Source organism: Talpa europaea, assembly GCF_964194135.1.
Source record: "Talpa europaea genome assembly, chromosome: X".
NCBI lineage: Eukaryota > Metazoa > Chordata > Mammalia > Eulipotyphla > Talpidae > Talpa > Talpa europaea.
In genome coordinates, this window is record NC_140081.1 from 17,215,389 (window position 1) to 17,238,625 (window position 23,237).

General features: G+C 37.5%; 1 protein-coding gene across 1 annotated transcript in view; it reads left to right on the forward strand.

The window, feature by feature from the left end:
• Positions 1 to 23,237, forward strand: part of IL1RAPL1 (interleukin 1 receptor accessory protein like 1) — a gene marked incomplete at its 5' end in the record, with an annotated part of 983,085 nt that overhangs the window by 950,332 nt on the left and 9,516 nt on the right. The window contains one exon of the mRNA XM_084259235.1: positions 11,140 to 11,283. Within this exon, the coding sequence (XP_084115361.1) occupies positions 11,140 to 11,283 (144 nt within the window). The remainder of the gene's footprint in view (positions 1 to 11,139; positions 11,284 to 23,237) is intronic.

Genomic DNA, 23,237 nt, shown 5'->3' on the forward strand with positions numbered 1-23,237 from the left:
TAGTAATAGTGGATATCTCAGGATGGTATGATTTCATGTGACCTTCAGTATCTTCTTCTTACTCTCATATAATTTTCAACTTCTTTATAATAATTATGTTTTTTAGAATCAAGAATAAAATGAGAAAAAATCAATCTATTTTGATACAAAATAGATAGATAAAATAGATAAAAATCAATCAATTTTGCTTAAAGGAAACCTATTATCATTTGCTATGAAATCAAATTATACATTTCAAAAGTGTATTGAAACCTATTTGCTTGAGATATAATCTTCACTCTCACTTTATGTCTGTGTGCATTAGAAAAAATCATTGCCAAAACAGAAAAAAGTACTGCATTTTCTTTTTTCTTTTTTTATTATTTTTTAATTTTATGTATTCTTTACATCATTTTTCATTTTTGCACAATATATGCATTCTCTTCTTAGTTATAGTTCCCTTACAATTCCCACCACCCCTTGTTTTGATCCTACTCCCTCCTCTCCCCCCTCCCCTGTAGTGTGTCTCTGGTTTATAGTTGCTTGTTGATTTTGATTTTCACTTTATTATAATTAGTCTTTTTCCTGGTCCCTTATTTAGGTTTTCTAAATTTCTGCTATGAGTGAGACCATCCGGTATTTTTAGGGGACACCTTAGCTTTACTTTCTCAAATCACTGCTAATTTTCACACACTAAAATTTAATACAGAGCGAGACAATATATCGCCTTATTCTTTGTGAAACAAGGCCATGTTATTGCCATTTGATAAAAAAAAAAAGAATTCATGATTGGGATACTCTTCATATATTCCAGTTACTCAGACAACTAAGAGATATGATAATTCTCAATTTTATCAAGGTTTAGGGGACCATTTGCTATTGTACTTTGAGGAATTAAAGAATGGTATGTTCTGTTGTTGGTAAATCCCAAAAAACATAAACAAATGTCAATAAATTTTTGACTAGTATCCCTTTATAAAATGAGAAAGTGAGGCAAACTTACCATTATTTTTATCAGCATTTGTATATTTTCAAAAAGCAGTGTAATCAAAAAGATTCAAGAAAGACAAATGTGGATTTTTCTGTTACTTCCATTAAGAAAAATGAATCAGCATATGGTTTGATTATTGTTTTTTGCCTTAATAATCCCTAATTCTATGGAATTACCAAGACTTTGAATGAAACTTGTCTCTTGAGAGAAACAATTTTTGTTGAATACATTTTATTCTAATGCTTTCAATAATCAGGAAATATTTTAAAACCCTAGAGGAAGAAAATTATAATAATAGCATAAAATTCTGCAGTTTATCAAATTATCCAATTTGTATATGACAATGCACTTTTTGCATGTGCAAAATATTTTGTGAACCTATTTGCAACAATTGAATATATATAAATTCCATTTTTTTTTTAGACTGGTTCAATGTTTGTGTAGAAAAACAGCTCCTTGGTTATCTAAGAATCCAGATGGTTTGAGTTCTTTGGCCAATCCAAAGCATTCCCAATGGAAGACCAAATTGTTTTAACTGTGACAATATATCCTCTGGTGGAAGATTGCTTTCAGGATAAACACAACATCCCTTAAAAAAATAGTAGTAAAATGGCAATACCACCTTCACTCTGACAATTTTCTCTCAAGAGACATTTTGTAACATTCCATCTGTGCCTGTCTATTTGTATGACATGTTGGGAAGGAAATTCCTAGTAGATGAAAAGCAAATACTTTCTACCTAAGAGATTTTCTTTAGGCATCAGTAAAGTTTGACACCTTGATATACAATAGCCCTGTCTTCTCAGCTGGCACCTGAGGCCCATTTTGCTCTTTGTGATAGCAGGTATTGTCCTTCTTTGTCCACATCACACTCAATCTTATCTGATCTGAGATGAAAGAAGCCCCATCTGAATACTTTGCATGTTTGTATGTGTGTGCAAATATGTATGGTCTGTCTGCATTCCAGGATATGGTCGTTAGTTAGATAGACCTATTGCAAACTCTTTTTATAATCCAAAGGGGAAATGTTTTCAGCAAAAAAGCTTTGTCCGTGTGTTAGTGATGTCACAATGTGCATTTTAAAAATATATGTCAATTTCCCACTAGGGAGTATCACTGTTTTCTTTTTCTGCCCTAATTTTGGGAAACTTGGCTTAATTGATACCATGATCCTTCAAACAAATCAATCAACATAGTACATGCTATTTGCTTGGAAAAAAAAAAAAAGGTAAGCAACATATTTGAGCTAAGAAATCAAAACACAAATTTGCCTACCATCACAAACCATACCATTCTCTCGCTTTCCCTATACTTTCCTTGACAAATTACTTCCCACCGTCTTTTGTAGACACTGTCCTACACATGTGATACAGTGTTTGATCCCTGTCCCTAAAGGCCCCCAACAGAGACAGGAATATGCACACACAGAAAACCCTGAGTGTATTGCTCAGCTGACCTGTGTTTATGGCTCTTAGCAGAGCATTTTTACATCCATATAAGAGCAATAGCAGAATGACACATAAGTGCACCATAAATATTAGCTTTTTTATTTTGTTATTAAACATGTACTTACATGTGTTACTCTGCAACTAGACACAAATTCCTTCAAACAACAAATATTTCATCCATCATGTTATCACTAGAAATCAAAACACCACACCTGGTACATTAAAAGCACCAATAAAATAAAAAGAAAATGAATGAATGAATGAATGAAGAGAAAAAGCTGAATGACAATATCAGAGATGATAAGGCAGTACATGATTGATTTCCAAATGCCAAGGGAATACAAACTTTCCTTGTATGAGCCTATATAAGACTCTATAGTCATTGGATTTATGAATGAAAGAATATTTCTAAATCAGTAATATGAAATAGACTCTAGAAAATGAAGTCTTATTACCAAATAATGCACCAATTATTTGTAATTCTACTTCCTCATCTGTTGGTTGAGCCTCATGTCTCCTTGGCTGAAAAAAAATGGCTCACAAACATATTCTCAGAATTTTCATGAAATTTTAGAGCACTAAAAAAATCTAATTTTTATTAGTAAATTGAGTGTATTCTTAATCATCCAGACATTTATTCCAAAAATATTCACTGAGCACCTACTATGAATCAGGTAGTTTTCAAGGCACTTGAGATGAATTAGTACAAAACATAAACAAATACACAAGAACAATTTTGCTCTGATGAAATTTAAATTCTAATGGGAGGAGAAAGACAATGAACAATAATAAGCTTATTAATAAGCAAATTAAATATGATGTTATGTAGCGATAAATGCTATAGGAACTAATAGAGAAAAGTAAATGCAAAGAGCAACCACTGGTTTGTGACCTGCAAAGTAAATAGTTGAATTGAGAAGGTGTTACATGAGCAAAAACTTGAAGACAAAAGAAGAAGGCAGGCAGAAATCTAGCAATGAGGAGGAACAGTCAGAGCAAAGGTCTGAGGGTAAGGCAATATTTATCATGTAAAACCATAAACAAGATTGATTGCTCTATTGCAATATGGTAAGTCACCAAAAAAAAAGCTACAAGGGGAAAAAAGTCTACAAGAAACATGTTCTAAGGAGATGAAACACTTTTAGTTGGAAAATTTCACTCCAAGTACACCTCTTAGCCTTGCCTTGCTGGATTGGTAGGGTTATGATAAATGGAAAGGTGAAGTTCTGGGTCAGTACAGAATTGGAAAAAATGTCAAATTCAGTTCACACGGGAGGGATGATTCCAGCTAGAGGTCAATCAGCTGCTTCAGTTAAAGGATTGGAGGACCTTAACTGCCAACATAAGGGACTCAGACTTTCTTCCATCAGCAATGTGGGTCACATTCCTGAAGCAAATTCCAAGGTGAACATGTGTTTTCAGAAAAGTAAACTGAAGACTTTGTATAGATTACATTAGATTGGTTATAAATAGAATTTTAATGTAAAAGTAACCAACCCCAAATCCACTTTAATTACAATATCATTTACCATTTGCCACGACTTTTATTAACTTATCATTTTGGAAAAAAATACAGACATGGAAAGACTGCAAGAATAGTGTGATAAATTTCCATATATCCTCTCCAACTAGATACACCCAACATTAACATTTCGTCACATTTGCCTTATCTCTCTTCCTCTAGATAGATAACTAAAAAGAGCTAGACTAGGTATAAACACACAACACCTACTATTCCTGAACCACATGAGAGTGAACTGCGAATGTGGTAACTAAATTCTTTGATGTGAATCTCCTAAAAATAAGCATTCTTTTGTTACTTCACCAGAGGCCATTTATTAAATTAGGGGAAAAAATGAAAATGATAGAATACTATTACCTAACTGATACTCTATATTCACATTTCAAAGCTTATCCCAATAATATCTTTCATAACATATTTCCTATCCAGGATTATGCATTGCATTTAGTTTTCAAGGCTTTTTATTTTCCTTTAATCAGGGGTGGGTCTTCAGCCTTTTTTATCTCTTAATGACATTAAAGATAGCATGTACTTTTTAAAGAACAGAAACTAGATTTTAGTTTTTATAGGATGTCCCTCAGCTTGAATTTACCTGATATTTTTCCCTTTTTCAGATATTTACAAAAACACTATATAAATGCGATTGTGCCATTTTAATACATCACATTAGGAGGTATTTGATGTCGATTTATCCCATTACTGCTCATGATAGTTCTGGTCACTTCCTTAAGGTGGTATCCATTTGTCCCATAATCATTAATAATCAGTGATGAGGTACTTTAAGACAGTGTGAATGTCCTGCTTCGCCAGTATCTCACCCAGTAATTGCAGCATCAGTTCACAATTATTGCCTGAATCAATTACTATTGTGATGACTGAAAAATGGTGATTTCTAACGGTGTGATTCCTTCTATATTTACCGATTGGCTTTCTGTTATAAGGGAGAGCTTTCCTTTTAAGTTTGTTTATAATTAACATGGATTCATGTCTTTTCAGTGACTGTCTGCAGTCATTTTAACTTGTCTTTTAATATACACCACCTATGAGTATACCCTTCTTCCGCAAAAAAAAAAAAAAAAAAAATACAAAAATCAAAAAAATCTTGACACCCTTCCCATCTAGTTGGAAAGAGGAAAAGCACATCCCCAGGGGAGGGTTTATCAAACTGTATAGGAAATGATGCATTTTTCTCCTGTGATCTCTCCTTTTATTTTTCATTTTTAATAGTTTATTAACACATGGCAGTTCTGTTCCAAAGACTTGCAGGAGCTTAGTCTAGTTAGGCCCTAATAATGGGCCACAGCTGAAAACTTCTTTCCAAAATGGCAAAATTCTCTAATTTGAAGATAATCTTTTGCCCAAATGTTTGGTTGCACGGATCAAGCTGCTACATTCAGAGACCATTTTCATTTTTTATTATTATTATTTTTGGTATATACTCTGCCTTGTTCCAAAAACACTTTTGCAAGAGCAAAACTGCTGTCTTTACATACTAGTTTATACCTTCCCAAAACATTTTCTCTCTATTATGTGAATAGCAATTCAGCTTCTTAATGTGTTACCAAAAAAAATTATAACTGCTTCTAAATTGCGTTGATGTATTGTAGAATTGAGTTGAATGTCTTTGTAGGCTGAGCATAATTATCCTCCTGCCAGGAACAAATAAGTTATACTGCTCCAGAGAAATAAATATGCATATGAATTTATGTGGATGGATAAATCCTTATAAAGTTTAGCTCTTTATAACACAATGAGAGAAGAAGAAATGTACTTGGTGAGGCTAATGAATAAACTGGGATCATTATATTGTCTATCATGCATTTCCCCCACAAACTTGCATTTTACTGCATATAAATCAGGGCAGAGCATTTCAAAAGACTTTATATAATGAAGGAGGCAATTTTAGGATAAGCTATATAAGAATAAGCTGCCTGAAATCTTCAGTTATACTTTAAACAAGATTATGTGTGTGTGTGTATTTTTAGGATTTATTTATTTATTTTTTATACAAGAGCTGAGGTATAGGCCAGAGGCGCGGGAGGATGAGAGGATTCACCAGAGACAGAGCAGGAGCAGAACAGGCAGACCGACCGAAACACACTGCTGAGGGGAGCAGTGGGTGAGACAGGAAAGGTCTGCCACGCCATGTGGGAATCTCCCTGGCTGGCCGGGAATCGAACCCACACTGCATAGGCTGCGGACAGCTTCACAGTGCTGAGCTCAACCGCTGTGCCACTGGGGAGGCCATATATATATATATATATATATGTATATCTATATATATATGTATATGTGTATATATATACACACACACATATATACATGTATACAGAACTCCAAGAGTTCAAAAATATATATAAACTTTGATTTCCTTTGTTAACACCTCTACCTTCTCAAAGATATCGCTCAGAAAAAGTTTGCAAGATCCCAATAAGAAAATGGGATCCCAAACTACACTAGGTAATTGCAGCAAGATCAGTATAAACCAAACGCATTTATTATTTGAAATGTAATCCAATATACTAAGAGATGGCATGTGCTTTATTTTAATTAGCTGTTTCTTTTAAAGGGTCGCTTGGTCCAACTGTCTTGATAGGAAAAAATTGTAGTCATTGCTCAAAATGCTTGTAGGAAATCTAGTTTTAAATTGAAGCAATTTGTTCCGAAAGCAGTCTCCTACTGCAGCAATAATCAATGTGTTTTCCCTTAGCCCATACCGGAGCTTTCCAAGGACTATTGTTAATTGCCTGTAACTAAATGACTGCTGGTGCCCTTAAATGTAACTCTTTGGCACTTGTTCATTTGTTGTGTTTAACCAAATGCCAGTTTCCCTTAGGTTTTGCCTAGCTATTTTGCTTTACAATTTTCAGTATTCAGCCTCAGTCCCTTAAAAGGGGTAGTGTCTATCATTTTAACAAAATAACACAAAGGCTAAACAGATTTTAAAGGGTCTGCACTTTCTCTTCTATCCTATGATGCTGAATTGTGCTGAAATGGAATCTTTTTATTTTGTAAATGCTGCCACTCCAGGCAACTTGAACTTGAGCTGAAAAGCAGATCCCATTTCAAAGGGAAAATGACATTTGCTGGGGCAACATTATTCACATTGTAATGTACAGATGAAATACAGCAGTGCTCCCAATTCATTTCTTTTAACTGTAACAGAATTTAACCCCTAGTAATTTTGTCCTGACCCAATGTATAAGCAATAATGGCTAGCACTCATATTAATGTATGTGTTCAGCTCGGCACAAAAGAATGTGGAGACTAATTCTCAGATGCCGTTGTCTTTGGGAAAGTTTGCACATGCTATGTAAGCCAAAGTGGATGACTTAAATCAATAGAGAAAGATGTTAACCTGTGCAAAAAAAAAATTATATATATATATATATATATATATAAAGTCTTGCATAAAAGTAATGTAGTAACTGAAAAGCAGGTACAGGTGTGTGTGTGCTGTGCGGAAAGACACAGTCTTTCCTGACTTCCAAGCACGTTATAAGAACGCCTTTGCTTCTGCGTGTGATAGTACATAAGTATCTGAGGGAAATCGAAAATATTCTCACCATCTCGGCTGTATTCGCTCCTTGTAAACGTTGTTTCTTTGGACTAGATTTTGGTATCCCTATTATTACTAAGTGGCTATCATATGACTCCTAAGACTTATTCTTGCTGATTGCTCGTTCTCTAGGTATGTTTGAACCTTAAAGGAAGTGTTCATGAGACACAAGAGCATTTCTGTAATTGCTAAGATGCATCAGCTCTGCTCTCTTTCTGCATTCTATTTCAGACAATACTATTAATTGGCCTGGTAAATGGTGTATTCGAGTAGTGTACATCGTTTTTGGAATGACTCATGACAAGTAGTAATAGAATAATTCACATTTGGGTGGTTATTTCTCTAAAAATAAGAACTGTCATTTTTTTCTCTTATTTATACATACTCACTTTTTAAAACTTAAAAGTATACAGAGATCAGAATTATAAATAAAATCTGAAGGAAATGACAGTTCTGCTTACTGGATTAATGGGTTTGTGTTTCAGGCACAGTTTTTGATTGTTTCAAAATCTCTTGGCCCTAGGCAGGGGCATGTAGGGCATGCACAGATGCCCTGGCTCAGGGGTGCTTGGGGGCATCCTCATTTCCTATCTGGGCTTTTATCTACAGCAAAGCGGCTACTCTGACTCCTACTTTTCTTTACAGCTTTTCCCTACATAGGTCTTGGGTTAGAACTCATGTGACTCTATTTTTAATCAAATTTTAAAGAATTGAGTATGATTAACAAATAGTAAATGCATAGCTCTTATGTGTTCAGCTCTATGAGTTTTGACAAGTGTATATACTTGTGTCTGCACACCTGAAAAAACGATAGACTTGCTTTTACCTCAGAAGGTTCTCTCTTGCCCTTTGCTCAAACAGCTTCCCGTCACTTTCCCAAATATTCCATTGTGTGATTTCAATCACTAAGATTTATTTTGACCCACTCTTAGAATCCCTTGAAATAGAATTATACAAAAGGTATTACTTTGTGTCTGATATCCTTGACCTAATATAATTTTGTGACATTCATGCATTCTGGGTGTATCAGTAATTCATTTTTTACTGCTGAGTATATTCTATCATATGGACACACAACAGCTCATTTGTTGCTGCCTGTTAATGAACATTTGGGGTTTTTTTTTCCAGTTGTGTCTACTATGAATATGACTACTCTGAACATTCTTTTACAAAAGAATATTTATTTTGGGTGAATACCTATGTGTGTAATTGCTAGTTGTAGAGTAAACTCAGAATTTTCCAATACAGTAATACGAACAAGCATTTCCAGTAGGAGTGTTTGGTAGTGGAAGTTAAGCATTCTCCAACATTTTCCATTTCTTATGTAAAAAATTTTAGAGTGACAAGTTTCAAGTGTTCCATGCATTAAATTATAAAACAGAATGAATCTTAAAAGAAGCCTTAATCCAAATGCTTATATTTCCCATCATATCTAGTGTAATTTAAATAAGATTTTTCTGGTATATGAATTAACCTATGGGTATAAGTTAGGGTTTTATACAGGCTTTTGTGTGTGATGGAGTTTAAGTCATATTCTGAGTGAGCAAGACCCAGTGCCCCCCACAAAATTATCCATCCACTTATCCTTTCTGTTCACATAGTAGTAGGAAAATATTATACTAAAGAGTGTTTTGTGTTTCATTCCTGTGGTACTACCAATGTATGATCCCTCACAAGATTCAGCATATAAAGCAGTCTGATATTTATGAATACAAAATATAAAAATTTCCTGGAGGTACTTTTCAGTATTTCATACTTCTTATTAATTTACTTAGACTCTAAAAGATTTAATAACTCACTATATTTTTCTTTCTTAAATTCATAAAGGCACATCATTTTTAATAAGATCTACTTCCCATTTAATTCTAATAAGAGCTGAAAGAACACTTGATTAAATAGTGTTTATATGTGTTTTTTATTAAACTGTTGAATTAGAAATGAAAAATTAGATGAAAAATATGGCTGAGCTTTTTTTCTGTAATTGTCACAGGAAAAGCGACATGACATGCAATCACACACATACACACACAATGTTCTTGTGAGAAAATGATGGCCACACTTTTCAGATGGCCACACCGATACTGTGTTGTACCCATGGTGACTTCACCCCATTTGCAAAATCTCAAGAGTAACTTTGTAACCCAAAGTATCTGTCACTGCAAAACCATAGATTTTTGTTTGTTGGTTTGTTTGTTGTTGCTTTAATTGAAGTACTATTGGTTTTTTTCCTTGTTCATGTTTTGGAAGTATAAGATCTCCTCCCCCTTCAGGTTGAGTCACCATAGCAACCCACCCTCTAAGCACCCATAATCCTCCACCATGGCCCATTGTGCTGTCTCCCCACACTGATCTAAAACCATAGATTATTTTAAAGTCCTTGATTTCTAAGCCTACATTGACTATGTAACAAAATTAGATAACCCACAAATTCGGAATTAAAGAATCAAAAATTCCATTATTTAGATTTCAGGAATATGTATATTTAATGATAATTAAGTAAAGTAGTACTTTTTAAGGCTATTGTCAACTGTGGGGAACAGTGAATGGCTACCCATCGATAACAATATTTGGATTATAATCAAGGATTATGATGATCAACCTTTTGTTTATGAGGCATGTAACAGGCACTTAAAGTGAGTTTTAAAATCTGTGCATTCTGGTTTAATGTTTAAATACCAGTAGTCCTGATTTTATTGCAATCTTCATGAGCTCTAAGGGAGAAAAACAAGTGAATATTTTGCCCCCCAAATTGGCTGATAACTTTTGATATAATATAGGCATTTGATAGGAAAAGAACTTGTATATAATGAGTGGCAAGAAAATTCCTTTTCTACATCGAAATGGGAAACAAAAGAAAAGAAAAAATTTAAAGTAGCTCAATGGAAAAAAAATGCTACCAACACATTCTGGTGCAGTATCGAATAAGGGTCCTACCTCCTGAGCCCAAATAAGCTTTCAACCTCCCTACTGTGGTAGGCCATAATGGTACCACTATATTTTGATAGATTAATATCATAAAAAATTTGAAAAAGAAAAAGGAAAGATCTAGGACAGGAGACATTGTTGCTGACAGGAGCAATTAAGAGCATTCATTGAGTAACCCACCTAATACTCTATGCACCACCCTTCAGGAACTGTGCTATTTCACCCCCAACCTCCAGGTGACAGCTCAAGTGAGAAAGATCAAGATTCACATTGGGTGAGTGGGTGAGTGCAGAAGCTGACCTGGCTTAAAAGCTTCATAGCCCCGGGAACCAATCACTCTTATATCAGCCACATAAGCATACTTTGCAGGACTCCCAAAGGATTATGAGTTACTGTACTCAAGCAAGCCCCAAATTATAGTTTCCAATCAGGTATTTATATTCTGTCAAGTCCAAATGCAATCTACCAACACAAGTTCATTTTTTTACCATATGCAATGTTGCTTAGCAACCTAGTTACCACATACCACCGTATCTGGTTACCAAGGAAACAGGGCTAGAAAGTTATCAAAAGGTCAAATTCTCAAGCAGAAAGCAAAGGAGTTGTGTTAATCCATTACCCACATCTGATCCCATCCACAAAACTGTGAAATCGAGTTGAATTTATGATTTTGAAGGTAAATCTGGCATCATTCCCTCTTGTGATTTTTTTCTAGAGCTGATGTACACCGTTGAACTTGCTGGCGGGCTTGGTGCTATCCTTTTGCTGCTTGTTTGTTTGGTGACCATCTACAAGTGCTACAAGATAGAAATCATGCTCTTCTACAGGAATCATTTTGGAGCTGAGGAGCTGGATGGAGGTAAGACTTAATTCCCTCTTTTAATGCTCTTTCTGACTATTCATATTTGTTTCCTGCCTTTGTTTTACTGAGGGAGAGGTAAGAAAAGTTACCTGCATAACCATTGGCACCATCTCTTACAGTCTTCCAATGTTCAGTTTGTAAATTCATCTCTTTTTTTTATGGAACAATATGTGTGATGCTTTGGTGCCAATAGGTATTTTCCTCTGAAAATTGTGAAGCAACACCTACCCTTTTGAGAATCCTATTCCAAACAGCACTTTGGAATTACAAACACTGATTGCAGTGCTATCAGAGTGTTCATTTTCTCTCACCTTGTAATCAGTACTAAAAGCCCAGCTTTACTTTTCTATACATAAGGAGTGTCTCTTTTAATTGTGTTCCCTAGCCCAGTAGTTTGAAGTGAATCTCAATTTGTTCCTTGTTTAGACTGATCAGTTATAATAAACTGTACCAAACAGTTTAGAATTCATCCCGCAGTGTTTTCAATCCTGTTTATTTAACTATATTTAGACAGTCTAATTTTTATTCCAAGTGTGGACCAATAGATGAGAAAGTACACAAGTACATTGTTTTCATAATAATACGTTTAATATTTTTATGCAAATCAAACAAGTAAACATTGTTTTCATAGAAATCATAAATATCACTTGCCTCTGGTCAGTCATAAATAGTTACACGATCTAAGAGGAATTTGGGGTCCTTAAAATTGGACTCCCCAAACTGCCATTGGAGGACTTGAGTGTTTTCCTTCTTAGTAATTTGAAAGTGATTCGTTCATTAAGTGATTTTGCAATATAGGAAGAATATACCAACTGACAATGAGCAGTGCACATGGCAAAGGTTTCTTGATCCTATTCATAAACCTTTTTTCATTGATGGTCAATGAATGAATGCACTAAATGTTACAAAAGAAAATTAAGCAATTGCCCATGTTACATTTCCGGAATCCTCTGGAATAAATGCACTGGTAGACCTATAGCTTTTGAGGAGGTACAGTTTATTTAGTGTCCCTAATACTTCTTGCTTAACCTTCCCCTTTCCCATTAATGTGAAGTCTGTGCTGCAGCGAAACTGTTTTGTTTTTTTTTTTTAACAAAGTGCCGATTTACCTATTCCTTGTTTCTTACTCTCTTGCCTGTTCACATAACACTAATTTTTTTGCTACTGCTTTAAAGAGATATGAGAAAATTGTCAATATCAGAACTATTGTTGAATGAATACCTACCAAAGTTCTAGGCATTCTTACAATCATTCTTGCTAAATCTCAAACAATTCTGAGGTCAATATTATTATCTCCACTTTACTGACAAGGTGCCAGAGATTAAATTCACTCAAGAAGATAACACAAGTATTACTCTAAATAACCAAGATAGGATAGAAAATAGGTCTATTTCCAAAGAGTTTGTTTTCTTGAACACTGGATCCTGATTATTTTTTTACTACTGAAATTTTTAGTAGGCTCAGTATCATTTAAGTTCTGTTATTTACACAATTAGTACCATAGAAGATGTTTGAAAAGCAGATTACCAAAGCAAATATCACTTTATCTTTGAAGCCTGTTTTGAATGTGTTTGATTTGTATTTTGGTTTTTTTTTTTATGTATTGAAATTTTGGCTGTACCATTTATTAGCTCGATGACTTTTTTTTTAATTTTTGTGTAGAAGAACTGGGGTGTAGGCCAGAGGGGCAGGGGGTGAGAGGGTGGGAAGCAGAACAGGCAGATCTACTGAAATACACTGCTGAGGGGAGCAGCGGTTGAGACAGGAGAGGTCTGCTGTGCCATGCGGGTAGCTCCCTGGTTGGAGATTAAATGCAGGCCACAGTGATAGTGCTGAGACTTAACCCCTAGACCACAAAGGAGGCCCTATTTTGTATTTTGAATGATATGAATGATTTTACCCAAAGTATCTATTTATATTTACCAAACTATCTATTTTACCCAAAATATTTTGTCTGTCATGTTCTAAATAGCTGAAGATACTGGATAATTTAAATTCCTCTAAACCTTAGTCACATCCCCTTAGGTCCTTCTATGTATGCTACTGTGTTAGAATTATTGTCTACTCTTCCAGGGTGGAAAATTTCTCAAACCCCATCAAATCCCCATTCTTCCTACCTTCGCACAAGTCTTTTCCTCTTCCCAAAAGATAGCTATTAAGAAGAAGCCTCTTGGGGCCTCCCCGGTGGCGCAGCGGTTGAGCGCTGGTTTGCAAAGCTGCCCGCAGCCTCTGCAGCACCAGTTCAATCCCCGGTGGCTGGCGACGGTCCCACATGGCGCGCAGACCTCTCCTGCCGCCCGCTGCTCCCCTCAGCAGTGTGTTTCGTCAGTCTGCCTGTTCTGCTCCCCGCTCTGGCTCTGGTGAATTCTCTCACCCTCCCACGCCTCTGACTGTACCCAGTGCTTGTATAAATAAATTAATAAATCTTAAAAAAAAAAGAAACCACTTGACTTTACTTTTTTTTAAATGTCATTTGAAAGTCAAAAGTGAACAATATCTTCTTTATTCTTGGCCACCCCTTGCTTTCCCTGAAATGGTAATTCATAAAATAATCTGGGGAGTAAGGCAAGGCAAAGAGTGTTAAGAACAGGGAGAGAAAGTTTAGCTGATATTTATAGTAATGTCTCATTACCGTGATAAGATAATAAAAGACTCATTGGTTATTCATCGAATACTTATTAAATAACATGCTGCATTGAATACTTTATTAATACTCAAAAAATCATGCAGGTATAAAGAAAGAATTTAAGCCCCGGTTTAAATGACTCCAGATACCAAGAATTCCCGCTGTTGTATCAGACTGGGAGGCGGAATGTTGACATTACGGCCACAGTCAATCAGTTCCTTTCAAATCATTACAGTAGACACGATCTGCCTGTATCAGATCCTCATCACTTATGCACAAATTAACTCCAAATCTAAATGCCCCCCCACCTTGCTTGTACTCATGTCATTTTTTTCTTGTAGTCTATTGCTTGTTTCCACCATATTAGGTTCCAAACCCAGCTTTTATTTTTTTTTTAAGATTTATTTATTTATTTATACAAGCACTGGGTACAGTCAGAAGCGTGGGAGGGTGAGAGAATTCACCAGAGCCAGAGCGGGGAACAGAACAGGCAGACTGACGAAACACACTGCTGAGGGGAGCAGCAGGTGGCAGGGGAGGTCTGTCGCGCCATGTGGGACCCTTGCTGGTGGCCAGGGATCGAACCAGCTCTGCAGAGGCTGTGGGCATCTTTGCAACCCAGCGCTCAACCACTGTGCCACCGGGGAGGCCCCAAACCCAGCTTTTAAATCACCTACTCCCCACACTCATTCCTTGTCATCCTCCCCTTAGCGTCTTAATATTTTACATCATCCTCTACCTCATTTGCTTCACTTTCTCCTCATCTGCCATTCCCAATTAGTGATCATGATCAGGTTACTTGTACCTCTTGAAAATACTTGTTCTTCACTGTTAATTGCAACTGCCTTCTCGAAGACTCCTATTCTACCTTCTTGGCTTTCATTCTCTATCCTTCCATTTTATCTCCCAAACTTGGCCAGACTTCACTTTCTAAGTATAAATTTTGTGTGGTTCTTTGTGGGATTGGGGGAAAGCATGCCTCTGTATTGACTACTGGAACACTTTTTTTTTTTCATTTTTTTTTATTTTATATATTTTTTGCATCATTTCTCATTTTTGCACAATGTATGCATTGTCATCTTGGTTATAGCCCCCATACATTTCCCACCCCCTTGTTTTGATCCTACCCCCTTCTCCCCCACCCCGTAGTGTGTCTCTGGTTTATAGTTGCTTGTTGATTTTGATTTTTACTTTATTAGTTTTTTTCCTGGCCCCTTATTTAGGTTTTCCAAATTCCTGCTGTAAGTGAGACCATCCGGTATTTTTCTTTTCCTTTCTGTCTTGTTTCACTGAGCATGATCCCTTCCAGCTCCATCCATGTTGCTGCAAATTGCAAGTTTATCTTTTTTTGATTGCCAAGCAATATTCCATTGTGTATATGTACCACATCTTTTTGATCCAGTCATCTATTTGGGGGCATTTGAGTTGGAACAAGTTTTAAATCAGAAAGCAATTGCTTTTGCAGGATGACCCAACTAATGTTTGCAGTGGTGCCGCCCCCAAGGAATCTCACCGCATAGAGTTCCAGGTAGAATGAGATCGTGATATCTGGGCCAATGATACTAGGGAAAACTGAGCTACAACAGTGTACTCATGCTTAATTCTCATATTACTTTGGGTAAATAAATTAACTATAATTGCTAGAGGTGGAGAAGATTATCCACTCCCCCACTGCCTTAATTCCATAATAAAATAAAAGAAAATTTGGAAAAAATAATGTCACATGTAAATTTACTAACAAACAAGCATATAACCCATCCTACAAATTTGAAGTTCCAACGTGTGTGTGTGCGCGCACGTGCTCACACAGCTTACAATAAAATTTCCCTTGAGGCAAATGTGACAGTATTCCAGTGGCAAGATTAGGCTAACCATCCTATGCCATCTAGAAATATTCTTCATTAGGACACAGTACCATTTGGGATCGAACTTAGAACAGTTTCCCTAAGGGAGCAGGCCACTGGCCCCTTTAGAATCTTGTAGGAGTGGGGATGTGTGTCTAGGAGCCCATATCCAAGATCTATTATACTTAGTAAAAAGCCACTAATTTTAGCAATGAAACCTGATTTCTAACATCTATTGTGCTAATTATCGAAGCATCCTACTTTTGATCAGAAATAAAGATAGTTGTAAGTATTAGTCATAGCTGCCTCTGGAGTGTTGCCTTATTCTAATTAAATGCAAGCTGACCAGCCTGATAAAGGCAACCTACTGTCCCTAGAGCAGAACCAATACTAGCATAGTGTCCCACCATCTGTGCTGTAATAATTACAAAGAAAATATAGTTATCATAACAACAGCAGACTCCTGTGCTTCTCCTGCCTCTGCCTGAAATTTCCCTTCCACTTTTGTTTAAAAGCATGGATAAAGATAGCCCCTCCCAGGGCCTCCCTGGTGCCACAAGTGGTTATGTCTCAGCACTACCAAGCTATGGGCAGCCACTGCAGCATGAATTCCATCCCCAGCCAGGGAGCTGACGCACATGGCACAGCAGACTTCTACTGTCTTGCCCGCTGCTCTCCTCAGCAGTGTGTTTTAGTAGATCTGCCTGTTCTGCTCCCCACTCTCTCTCTGGCCTGCACCCCCATTCTTGGTTTTTGTGTGCATAAATAAAAATAAATCTAAAAACAAAAAAAGTTAGTTCCTCTCTCCCTCTCTTCTTTCCTTCCTTCCTATCTCTCTTTCCTTGGCCCTTCTCTTTCTGTCTTTCTCCCATACAAATTCATATTCCCCCCTTAACTTACAATTTCCCAGATAATCCCTAGGTCTACTTATTTTCTCCTCTGTCTTTACTAAAATAATACTTGAGGCACATCATTGTGATAGCCCTTTTCACTATTGAGTAGTGCACACTTACTAGTGAATGCTTACTGCTTGTAAAGCAAAGTGAATTCAAGATGCATTATCTCATTTATTTCTATAAAAGGACAAAGTCATGAGGAAAGGAATTATTATTTCCAAAAATTTTCAATATCTAGATTTTTTTTTTCTTTTTTTTTTTTTTTTGAGAAAAAATTTTTTTTTTAATAAATTTTATTGTTATATTCCCCATACAATAGCAGCCCCCCATTCTGACCCCAATCCCTCCCCTCCCGCCCCCGCCCCCCTAAAAGTGTCTCTGGTTCATAGTTTTTTGTTGATTTTGATTTTCACTTTCTTATAGTTATTCATTTTCCTGGTCCGTTATTTAAGTTTTCTAGATTCCTGCTATGAGTGAGACCATCCGGTATTTTTCTTTTTCTTTTTGGCTTATTTCACTGAGCATGATCCCTTCCAGCGCCATCCATGTTGCAGCAAATTGCATGTGTTTATCTTTTTTGAATGCTGAGTAATATTCCATGGTATATATGGACCACATCTTCTTGATCCAGTCATCTATTTTTGGGCATTTGGGTTGTTTCCAAAGCTTAGCTATTGTAAACAGTGCTGCTATAAACATAGGGGTGCAGGTGTTCTTTGGAATTGATGTTTCTGTGTCCTTTGGGTAAATACCTAGGAGTGGAATTGCTGGGTCATATGGAAGCTCTATGTTTAGTAGGTCCAGAAATCTCCACACAGCTTTCCACAGTGGTTGGACCAGTTTGCACTCCCACCAACAGTGCAGAAGAGTTCCTTTTTCTCCACACCCTCGCCAACATTTGTTGTTGCTAGTTTTTTTAATATGTGCCATTCTCACTGGTGTAAGATGGTATCTCATGGTAGTTTTGATTTGCATTTCCCTGATGACAAGTGATGTTGAACATTTTTTCATATGCCTTTTGGCCATTTGCATTTCCTCTTCAGAGAAGTTTCTTTTAAGCTCTTCTGCCCATTTTTTGACTGGATTATTTTCTTTGTTGTTGTTGAGACTCATCAGCTCTTTGCAGATTTTTGTGATCAGTCCTTTATCATTAGTGTTGGGTGCAAAAATGTTCTCCCAGTTGGTGGGGTTTCTGTTTGTTTTTGTTATTGTCTCTTTTGCTGTGCAAAAGCTCTTTAATTTGATATAGTCCCAGCTGTTTATCTTTGCCTTCACTATCACTGCTTTGGGTGATGTGTCTGTAAAGATGTCTTTGATGTGCAAATCACGTAGTGTTTCGCCTATGTTTCCTTCTATATATTTTATGGTTTCGGGTCTTATGTCTAGTTCTTTAATCCATTTTGAGTTGATTTTTGTGTATGGTGTGAGGTGGTGGTCAAGCTTCATTCTTTTGCATGTAGCGACCCAGTTTTCCCAGCACCATTTATTGAACAAACTTTCTTTGCTCCAATGCATAGTCTTTGCTCCTTTGTCAAAGATTAGTTGACCATAAACCTGTGGGTTTATTTCTGGATTTTCTATTCGATTCCATTGGTCTGTATGTCTGTTCTTGTTCCAATACCATGCGGTTTTGATGATTATGGCTTTGTAGTATAGTTTGAAGTCTGGGAGTCTGATGCCTCCATTCCCTTCTTTTTTTTCAGGAGAGCTTTGGCTATTCGGGGTTTTTTGTGATTCCATATGAATTTCATCAATAATTGTTCTATTTCTTTGAAGAATGACATTGAAATTTTGATTGGAATAGCACTGAATCTGTATATTGCTTTTGGAAGGATGGCCATTTTAATAATGTTTATTCTTCCAATCCATGAGCAGGGGATGTCTCTCCATTTCTTTGTGTCTTCTTCTATTTCTTTTAACAGTGTTTTATAGTTTTCTTTGTATAGGTCCTTTACCTCTTTTGTTAGATTTATTCCCAAATATTTGATTTTTTTTGTTTCAATAACAAAAGGGATGGTCTTTTTGATTTCTTCTTCTTCAGATTTATTGTTTGTGTATAGGAAGGCTACTGACTTTTGCGTGTTGATTTTGTATCCTGCCACTTTACTGAACTGATTGATGAGTTGAATTAGCTTTTCTGTGGAGTTTTTGGGGTTCTCTATGTATAATATCATATCGTCTGCAAATAGTGATAGTTTGACTTCTTCTTTTCCTATTTGGATTCCTTGGATGTCTTTCTCTTGTCTTATTGCCCTGGCTAGGACTTCCAGTATTATATTGAAAAGCAATGGTGAGAGTGGACATCCTTGTCTTGTTCCAGATCTTAATGGAATTGCTTTCAGCTTTTCACCATTGAGAATGATACTGGCTGTTGGCTTGTCATAGATGGCCTTTATGATGTTGAGGTATGTTCCTTGTATCCCAAGAATTTCAAGGGCTTTTATCATGAATGGGTGTTGCACTTTGTCGAAAGCTTTCTCAGCATCTATTGATATTATCATATGGTTTTTATATTTCTTTTTGTTGATGTGTTGGATAACGTTGATTGATTTTCGGATGTTAAACCATCCTTGTGCCCCTGGAATGAATCCAACTTGGTCGTGGTGAATTATCTTATGGATACATTGTTGGATTCTGATAGCTAAAATTTTATTGAGGATTTTTGCATCAGTGTTCATTAGGGAGATTGGCCTGTAGTTTTCCTTTTTTGTGTTGTCCTTGTTCGGTTTTGGTATTAGTGTAATGTTGGCTTCATAGAACGTGTTTGGTATTGTCCCTTCCTTCTCAATTTTTTGGAAGAGTTTGTGAAGGATAGGCACTAATTCGTCTCTGAATGTTTGGTAGAATTCATTTGTAAATCCATCAGGTCCTGGGCTTTTGTTTTTGGGGAGGTTTTTGATTACCATTTCAATTTCGCTCATTGTAATTGGTCTGTTTAGGTGTTCTATTTCTTCTTTATCTAGCTTTGGGTGATTGTAGAGTTGTAGGAATTTGTCCATCTCCTCTAGATTGTTAAACTTGTTTCCATATAACTGTTCATAGTAGTTACTGATTATTCTTTTGATTTCTGCTGTGTCCGTTGTGATTTCTCCTCTTTCATTGATGAGCCTGTTTATTTGTGCTTTCTCCCTTTTTTCCTTTGTGAGCCTGGCTAGGGGTTTGTCTATTTTATTGATTTTTTCAAAGAACCAGCTCTTGGTTTCATTGATCTTTTGGATTGTTTTTTTAGTTTCAATTTCATTTATTTCTGCTTTGGTTTTTATTATTTCTTTTCTTCTACTGGTTTTGGGGTTTTTTTGTTGTTCTTTTTCTAGATCTTTGAGCTTCGAGATTAGGTTGTTTCTTTGCGTTCTTTCTTGTTTCTTGATGTGAGCTTCTATTGCTATATATTTTCCTCTTATTACTGCTTTTGCTGCATCCCATACATTTAGGATATTGGTGTCCTCCTTGTCGTTCAATTCAAAAAATTTTTTAATTTCTTCTTTGATCTCCTCATTAGTCCAATGGTCTTCCAGTAGTGTGGTTTTTAATCTCCATGAGGTAGGAAAGTTCCTTGCCTTCTTTTTATGGTTTATTTCTAGTTTGATGCCTTCATGGTCAGAAAAGATGGTTGATATGATTTCAATCTTGGTGTATCTGTTGATGTTTGTCTTGTGCCCCAGTATGTGATCGATCCTGGAGAATGATCCGTGTGCGCTTGAGAAAAATGTGTACTCCATTTTTTTGGGGTTTAGTGTTCTATAGATGTCTGTTAAGCCCAATTGCTCTAGGTCTTTATTTAAAGCTTTGGTTTCTTTACTTATTTTTTGTCTTGTTGATCTATCCATTGTTGATAGTGGTGTGTTGAAGTCTCCCACTATGTATGTGTTTTCTCTGATGTCTGTTTTCAGAGAGGACAACAGTTGTCTGATATATTTTGGTGCTCCTTCGTTTGGTGAGTATATGTTAATGAGTGTTATTTCTTCTTGAAGTATTGTCCCCTTGATCATAATGTAGTGACCATTGGGGTCTCTTTTTATCTTTTTGAGTTTGAAATCTGTTTTATCTGATATAAGTATAGCTGTTCCTGCTTTCTTTTTTGGTCCATTTGCTTGTAGGATTGTTTTCCATCCTTTAACTTTGAGCCTATTTTTATCTTTTGTAGCTAAATGTGTTTCCTGGAGACAGCAAAAGGTTGGGTTTTGTTTCTTAATCCAGGCTGCAACTCTGTGTCTTTTTATTGAAGAGTTTAGTCCATTTACATTTAGAGTTAATATTGATATGTTAACATCTGTATTTGCCATTGTGTTTGTCTTTCCTTTGATTTTATTTATTTATTCTTTTAATAACTTTTTTTTTTTTGGCCTTCTTTCATTGTTATTCGTCGCTCTGAGGTTCTGGCTTTAGGACTCCTTGTAGTATTTTTTGGAGTGGGGGTTTAGTTGCAATGAAATTCCGGAGTTTCTGTTTGTCTGGGAAGGTCCATATTCTTTCTTCAAAGAGGAAGGAGAGCTTTGCGGGATAGAGTATTCTTGGTTGGCATCTGTTTTCTTGGAGTCTGTTGACTATGTCCCTCCACTCTCTCCTTGCCCGTAGTGTTTCTTCGGAGAAGTCTGATGTCAGCCTGATTGGTTTTCCTTTGAATGTTATCTGTTTCTTCCCTCTTGCCAGCTTCATTATTTTTTCCTTGTCCTGGATTCTTGGGAGCTTTACTATTATGTGTCTTGCTGTATTTTTCCTTTCGTCGTGGAAGTTTGGTGTTCTTCTTGCTTCTTGTATATCAATTTTCAGCTCCTTCTTCACATTTGGGAAGTTCTCTTCAATTATCTCTTTGAATATTTTCTCTGTTCCTACATCTCTCTCCTCTCCTTCTGGTATTCCTATAACTCTTATATTTCCTTTCCTCATGGAGTCAGATAGTTCCCGAAGTCTTTCTTCGTTCTTTTTCCTTCGTACTTCTCTTTCCTTTTCTGTTTTGGTTCTTTTTATTTCTGTGTCTTCAAGATTACTTATTCGTTCTTCCATTTCATCTATTCTGCTTTCATTGCTTTTCCCAGAATTCTTTAGTTCTTCCATTAATTCTTTGATCTCCTGCATTTCTTTTACTTCCCTCTTTAGGGACTCAATTTCTTTCTTCTGACCATTGTTTTCCCTCTCTAGGGACTCAATTGCATTCTTCTGATCGTTGATTATTTTTCCCTTATCATTGTTTTCCTTTATGACTTCTGTCAGTTTTTTAATCACGGCAATTTTAAATTCTCTTTCTGGAAGGCTCAGAAATTCTTCCAAGTTATTGTCGTTGCAATCTGGGGGCTGGCTTTCTTTTTGTGGTGTGCTTTTTCTCTGGAGAGTTGCTAGGTTGCGTGTGGTTCTTCTCCTCCCTACTGTCTGTTTTCTAATTTGCCGTATGCGTTGGGACACTGTGTTGTTGGGACTTGCCGGCATCTTGGGTGGACTTCTCTGTTCCCCTCTGGTTCTTCCAGGAGTCATCTGTCAGTTTCAAGCAGCCTTTACTGGAGAAAGGTCCCTGTTCTAAAATGCCGATGTGGGGACACACTCCCCTGTGCGCCTGGTCTGCCCCGGCGGTGGGTTCCTGCTCCCCTCTGGGCTTGGACTGCAGGCCAGAGGGTGTCTGGCGTGGGCGAACTTCCCCCGCTCACCTCTGGCTCCTGAGGAAGCCTTCTGCAGGTAGTCTTTACTGAAGAAATGTCCCTGTTCTAAAATGGTGATGTGGGACACACTCCCTGCACTTCTGGTCTCAGGCACACTCTTCTGCGCGCCTGGTCTGCCCCGGCTGTGGGTGCTCGCTCTCCCTGTGGGCTCAGACTACTTGTTCAGAAGGGGCCCGGTGTGGGCTAACTCCCCAGCTGGCCACTAGCTCCTTCAGTAGCCTGTGCTGGGGTCAAGTCGCTAGGTGGCACCAGAGATCTCTCCTAGAGCCCTTGGGGAGCTGATTTTCCACCCCGTGGGACAGGGAGCAGAGCGGGGATGGTAGGGTACACCTCAACGGCTTTGGGGTGCTGTGTCTGCCTTGTGCCCCACCGTCGTGGGGAACCCACGCCCCTAATTTCGTGCCCCGGGTCTCAGTTCCAAAGCCCTCAGTTCCAGGACGCGGGCTGTAGCCCAGATCAGTGGCGCGGGAATGGCGCCTTTTGAATCCCGCTCCCCTGCCTGGGCGCCTTGTTCCTGCTCACTCAGGGAGGGCCTCCGCCCGGGTCTCAGTTCCAAAGCCCTCAGTTCCAGGATGCGGGCTGTAGCCCAGATCAGTGGCGCGGGAATGGCGCCTTTTGAATCCCACTCCCCTGCCTGGGCACCTTGTTCCTGCTCACTCAGGGAGGGCCTCCGCCGTCTCCCCGCAAGCCTAGGTTGCAGGCGCAGGGGCCTGGGCAGCTGCAATCCGAGCGCCGCTTTCGCGCAAGCTTACCGGGCGGCCGGGGCTGTGTGCTGGTGCTGGTCTCCTCCTGGTGGGCGGGGCTCTCTTTAATGGCCCGTGGAGCTCACCTCCGCGGTGGATCCTGCAGGGTTCGCCTCAGCTCCCGTTCACGGGGTGTGGTGGCTGAAATAGTTCCTTTCCACTCACAGTCCCGCTTGCTGCATCCGTTTTTC